Source organism: Arvicola amphibius, chromosome X, assembly GCF_903992535.2.
Source record: "Arvicola amphibius chromosome X, mArvAmp1.2, whole genome shotgun sequence".
NCBI classification, from domain to species: domain Eukaryota; kingdom Metazoa; phylum Chordata; class Mammalia; order Rodentia; family Cricetidae; genus Arvicola; species Arvicola amphibius.
This window is the reverse complement of record NC_052065.1, coordinates 26,642,341-26,648,060: the sequence shown is the minus strand read 5'-3', so window position 1 is coordinate 26,648,060 and position 5,720 is coordinate 26,642,341. Positions and strand designations below refer to the sequence as shown.

Genomic DNA, 5,720 nt, shown 5'->3' with positions numbered 1-5,720 from the left:
CTTGTACTCAAGTCTGCATATGCATTTATTTTGTCTATTGATAGTGGTGGTGGGAGTGAGTAAAATCCACTGTCAAGTTCTCCCTCCTAAAAGAATGTATTACAGTAATAGGTGTCATTATCCCACCATGCCCTGGACCTTCAGCATCTTCACCTGAAGGATTTAAATTTTAGCTGTTGCAAAACCAGAACATCAGCTCACATCAGCCTGGTAATCTCCTTTCTTTCCCATTCCTGCATGCATTATGATCCCAAGTTCCCTGATACAACTTAATTTTCATCAAAATTGCAAAGAAGAAATGAGCCGATGCAAGCAGTAGAGATGAGAAGAGTTACTTTCTTTTGCTTGTTCACTCCCCGTCCATTCCTAATGGTTTCTGTTACCTGGTGCACATATGCAGTTTAAAAAAAAGGATTCACACACACACACACACACACACACACACACACGCACATGCACACACACATACACTCTTGTTATGCTCTCAGCTGTTGACACACATGACGCTCTTTTTTGGTTTTCTAGTTTAACCTTCGAGTTATTCATCTGCTAGCTTTCTTCCCTGCCCCATACTCAGAGGGATTTCTATTTTTTTAATTTTTATGATTTATTTATTTACTTATCTATTGTGTATTGTGGGGGCATGTGTGTACCATGGCACACGTGTAGAGGACAGCTTTCAGTAGTTGGTGCTGTCCTTCTACAGCTTCTACCCATGTGGTCTCTGGGGATCCAATTTAGGTCAACAGGCTTGGCAGCAAGTACCTTCAGTCACTGAGGCATCTCTTCAACCCTGCTATCTTTCTTTAATAGTAGGATTTTTCTATACCATGAAACTAGATGCAGGGACTAGAGAGATGGCTCCGGAGTTAAGAGCACTGACTGCTCTTCCAGAAGACCTGGGTTCAATTCCCAGCACCCACATAGCAGATAACGACTGTCTGTAACTCTAAGATCTGACACCCTCACACAGACATACATGCAGGCAAGATACCAATGTACATAAAATTAGAATAAATAAATTTTTTAAAAAAACTTGGGAAGCAGAGGTAGGTAGATCTCTGTAAGTTTAAGATCAGCCTAGAGAGTTCCAGGATAGTCAGGATTACACAGTGAGACACCCTGTCTCAAATTAAAAAAGAAAAAAGAAGCTCGGGTGGAGCTCAATGACAGAGTACCTGATTAGCAAGTACAAGGCCCTAGAGCCCATTTCCAGAAACACACAGCCCCCACAAACTAAATAAGAGCAAATAGGTACAAGAATTCAAAGCCGTGCTACCTACAGTGCCAGCATTTATTCAGAAAGATACTTAGGGCAGCAATACAGCATTTTGTTAACCCAGGACAATAGTCAATATATACTGACAGAAAGCCAAATAAGATCAGGAGGCATGACTGTAAGGGGTCCCACACTCCAGTGGTAACGGTCCATGGAATATCATCAGAAGGCTATACCAGTCTGGGTCTTGAGAGTCAGCTGAAAGATATTTGGGGATAAAGGTCTACACTGAGCTGGATTGTTAACTAGATTGAATAGGACAGTGACAATAGAGGGATAAACAGAGCTAGGATAACCAGGCTAGGGGAACAGTCTGGGCCTCTTGGAATAAAGCAGAACCCTTTCTTCGTAGGCCAGCTGCATTAACTAGGCATTTAGTAAAAGGACTCATAATTGAGACATGTACCTTCCATAACTGGGAAACATGTTTCAAGGACATAAGAGTCATAAACAGAAGACCCATGTCTCTAAGACTGAGTAGGAGAACAGGATCTGGGCTTTGATCTTTGTGAGCCAATAAACACAGCTTGCCTAGTCTCCTTTGTACTCAGCAACCCCTTCTACTTTTTATTTCTGATTTTGAGGCCCTATCTTCCTTGGCTACTTGCTCTCAGTTGCCTTGGAAACCGCTTGCTGCCTGTGCAGCACAGTGCACATTATCATTTTCCCACTAGCATGGCTGTCCATAACACCTCTGACATGTGAGTCATGATGACAACGGCTGCCTAGGGTACTCTTCCGAGACTTGACGGCTGCCTTTATTTTCTTTTTTCCCCATCAGAACCTATTGACTCTTCTTTTGGGTCTGAACCGGTGTCTGATGAGTGACCTTCTGACAATAGGAGGCTGAAAACCCCATCCTTAGACCATGTTAGCACTGCCATTTTCTGAGCACACATTGCATGATGAGACAAAGAGACTGGGTACATGTGCACAGGCCTCTGATGACTGCATCTCTATCAGTCTCCTTCTTTACCTCTGATGACTGCATCTCTATCAGTCTCCTTCTTTACCTCTGATGACTGCATCTCTATCAGTCTCCTTCTTTACCTCTGATGACTGCATCTCTATCAGTCTCCTTCTTTACCTCTGATGACTGCATCTCTATCAGTCTCCTTCTTTACCCTGTAACTATCCCCAAATGGGAGGAAGAGTTGAGATTTGGGTCTCCCATGTCCTACTTGGCAGCCTTGCAAACGTGTTCTTTGTCTTTTGTGAACTTGTTATTCCTGCGACTGGTACAGAACAACAACAACAAAGCCTGATTTGTTACAAAAAATAAGCCATCATATGGCTATTTTACAACAACAACAGGAGACATATTCTAGCCACGAAGGTTCAAAAATCATTTCTATCTTCTAAAAAACTTAGAAATATTAAACTTACTTGACAACGGAAAGCATAATAGAACAAAGGGCAAAAGCCACATGGCCATTTCTTCTTTCTTTTCTTTTCCCCTTATAAAATGGTTATTCGGTATTTACTTGTAATGCAAGGTCAAATAAAAATATAAAAAGGCTGTTGTGGCTTAAAATTTTGTTGTAGATAAAATATGCAGCATTGAAAAAACAGAAAAGCAGCCGGGCGGTGGTGGCGCACGCCTTTCATCCCAGCACTTGGGAGGCAGAGGCAGGTGGATCTCTGTGAGTTCGAGGCCAGCCTGGTCTACAAGAGCTAGTTCCAGGACAGGCTCCAAAGGTACAGAGAAACCTTGTCTCAAAAAACCAAAAAAAAAGAAGAAAGAAAGAAAAAAGAAAAGAAAAAATGGAAAAGCATACAGCAGACTTTTTTTTTTTTCTTTTTTCAGACAGGGTTTCTTCGTAGCTTTGGAGTCTGTCCTCTTGTAGACCAGGCTGGGCTCAAACTCACAGAGATCCGCCTGCCTCTGTCTCCCAAGTGCTGGGATGAAAGGTGTGCGCCACCACCACCCGGCACTGTATTCATTTCTTAAACATATATTTAAGATCATGCTTGGACGCTGGCAGGGTAAAAATGGCGGCGGCGGTGCGGGCGGCGGCGGCGGCTGGAGCGAGGCTCAGGGTTCTCAACTGCGGCCTCTGCAGCACGACCCGCAGCCTTTGCAGCCAGCCGGTTACAGTAAACGAGAGCATCGACAACAAGCGCGGTGCCGCGCTGCAGGGCAGAGGCCAGCGCCACATCGACGCGCAGCACAAGCGAGGAAAGCTAACCGCCAGGGAGCGGATCAGCCTCCTGCTGGACCCCGGCAGCTTTGTGGAGAGTGACATGTTTGTGGAACACAGATGTGCTGACTTCGGGATGGCTGCTGATAAGAATAAGTTTCCTGAGCCGGGCGGCGGTGGCGCACGCCTTTAATCCCAGCACTCGGGAGGCAGAGGCAGGCGGATCTCTGTGAGTTCGAGGCCAGCCTGGTCTACAAGAGCTAGTTCCAGGACAGGCTCCAAAGCTACAGAGAAACCCTGTCTCGAAAAACCAAAAAAAAAAAAAAAAAAAAAAAAAAGAACAAGTTTCCTGGAGATAGCGTGGTCACTGGACGGGGCCGAATCAATGGAAGACTGGCTTATGTCTTCAGTCAGGATTTTACTGTTTTTGGAGGCAGTCTGTCAGGAGCACATGCTCAAAAGATCTGCAAAATCATGGACCAGGCCTTAACCGTAGGGGCGCCAGTGATCGGGCTGAACGACTCCGGGGGCGCCCGAATCCAGGAGGGGGTGGAGTCCTTGGCCGGCTACGCAGACATCTTCCTGAGGAATGTCACGGCATCCGGCGTCATCCCTCAGATTTCTCTGATCATGGGCCCATGCGCTGGTGGGGCCGTCTACTCCCCTGCCCTAACAGACTTCACATTCATGGTCAAGGACACATCCTACCTGTTTATCACTGGCCCTGAAGTCGTGAAGTCTGTTACCACTGAGGATGTCACTCAGGAGCAGCTGGGTGGTGCCAAGACCCACACCACTGTGTCAGGTGTGGCCCACAGAGCTTTCGACAATGATGTGGATGCCCTGTGTAACCTACGTGAGTTCTTCAACTACCTGCCCCTCAGTAGCCAGGACCCAGCTCCGATCTGCGAGTGCCATGATCCAAGTGACCGCCTGGTTCCTGAGCTGGACACAATCGTCCCTTTGGAGTCAAGCAAGGCCTACGACATGCTGGACATCATACACTCAGTGATTGATGAGAGAGAGTTTTTTGAGATCATGCCCAATTATGCAAAGAACATTGTTGTTGGCTTTGCAAGAATGAATGGGAGGACCGTTGGAGTTGTCGGCAACCAGCCCAAGATGGCCTCAGGGTGCTTGGACATTAATTCATCTGTGAAGGGGGCTTGCTTTGTCAGATTCTGTGATGCATTCAACATTCTGCTCATCACTTTTGTTGATGTCCCTGGCTTCCTGCCTGGCACAGCCCAGGAATATGGTGGCATCATCTGGCATGGTGCCAAGCTGCTCTATGCGTTCGCTGAAGCAACCGTGCCCAAAATCACAGTCATCACCAGGAAGGCCTATGGAGGTGCCTATGATGTCATGATCTCCAAACATCTTCTTGGTGACACCAACTATGCCTGGCCCACAGCTGAGATTGCAGTCATGGGTGCCAAGGGTGCTGTGGAGATCATCTTCAAAGGACACCAAGATGTGGAAGCCGCCCAGGCAGAATATGTGGAGAAATTCGCCAATCCTTTCCCTGCAGCCGTGAGAGGGTTCGTGGATGACATCATCCAGCCGTCCTCTACTCGTGCCCTGGTATGCTGTGACCTGGAAGTCTTGGCCAGCAAGAAGGTCCATCGTCCTTGGAGGAAGCATGCAAATATCCCACTGTGAACAGCTCAAAGGAAGTGGACCGACAGTGGAGCTGGCCGCTCGTAGCTCACCCCTGCCTTTTATAATCATGAAAAATGGGATCTACGTACCTTGGAAGTTGATTAAATTTCAGAAAGAAAAAAAAAAAGATCATGCTTGGAGCTGGGCATGGTGGTTCACACCTTTAATCCTAGCTTTGGGAGGCTGAGGCAGGCATCTCTGTGAAATTGAGAGCAGTTTAATCTACCTAGTAAATTGGAGGCCAGCCAGGGCTACAAGGTGAGACCCTGTCTAAAAACAAACAAATTATTCTTTGAACAAAATAGGGAAAGCCGAGTGCTTATGAACATTAAAATGTAGGGCCAGTGAGATGCCTCAGTGGGTAAAGCTACTAACTTCCAAACCTGGTGGCTTGCGCTCCATCCCCGCGATCCACATGGTGTTTCCAAAAACCAGCTTCCTCAAGTTGTCCTCCCAGTCTCATAGGATTGCTATAGCATCCCTACACCCACATAATACACAAATCCACATACTACATTTATGTTTAAAAAATAGGGTCTGGAGTCAGGCGGTGGTGGTGCATGCCTTTAATCCCAGCACTTGAGTGGCAGAGGCAGGTGGATCTCTGTGAGTTCAAGGCCAGCCTGGTCTACAAGAGC

The 5,720-nt window shown here is 46.6% G+C and overlaps 1 protein-coding gene across 1 annotated transcript; it reads left to right on the top strand.

Annotated features, from left to right (window-relative positions):
• The first annotated feature begins 3,271 nt into the window (after nt 1–3,271).
• Nucleotides 3,272–5,207, top strand: LOC119805038 (propionyl-CoA carboxylase beta chain, mitochondrial-like). The gene is made up of 2 exons (XM_038316838.1): nt 3,272–3,577; nt 3,766–5,207. Exons 1-2 carry the CDS (start codon nt 3,272–3,274, stop codon nt 5,080–5,082), a joined length of 1,623 nt encoding a protein of 540 aa, XP_038172766.1. The 3' UTR covers nt 5,083–5,207.
• Nucleotides 5,208–5,720: the final 513 nt, after the last annotated feature.

Coding starts and splice junctions, on each gene's coding strand:
- LOC119805038 (XM_038316838.1), top strand. CDS start 3,272: ATGGCGGCGGCGGTGCGGGCGGCGGCGGCGGCTGGAGCGAGGCTCAGG. Junction 3,578..3,765: donor TGGCTGCTGATAAGAATAAG/TTTCCTGAGCCG, acceptor AAAAAGAACAAG/TTTCCTGGAGATAGCGTGGT.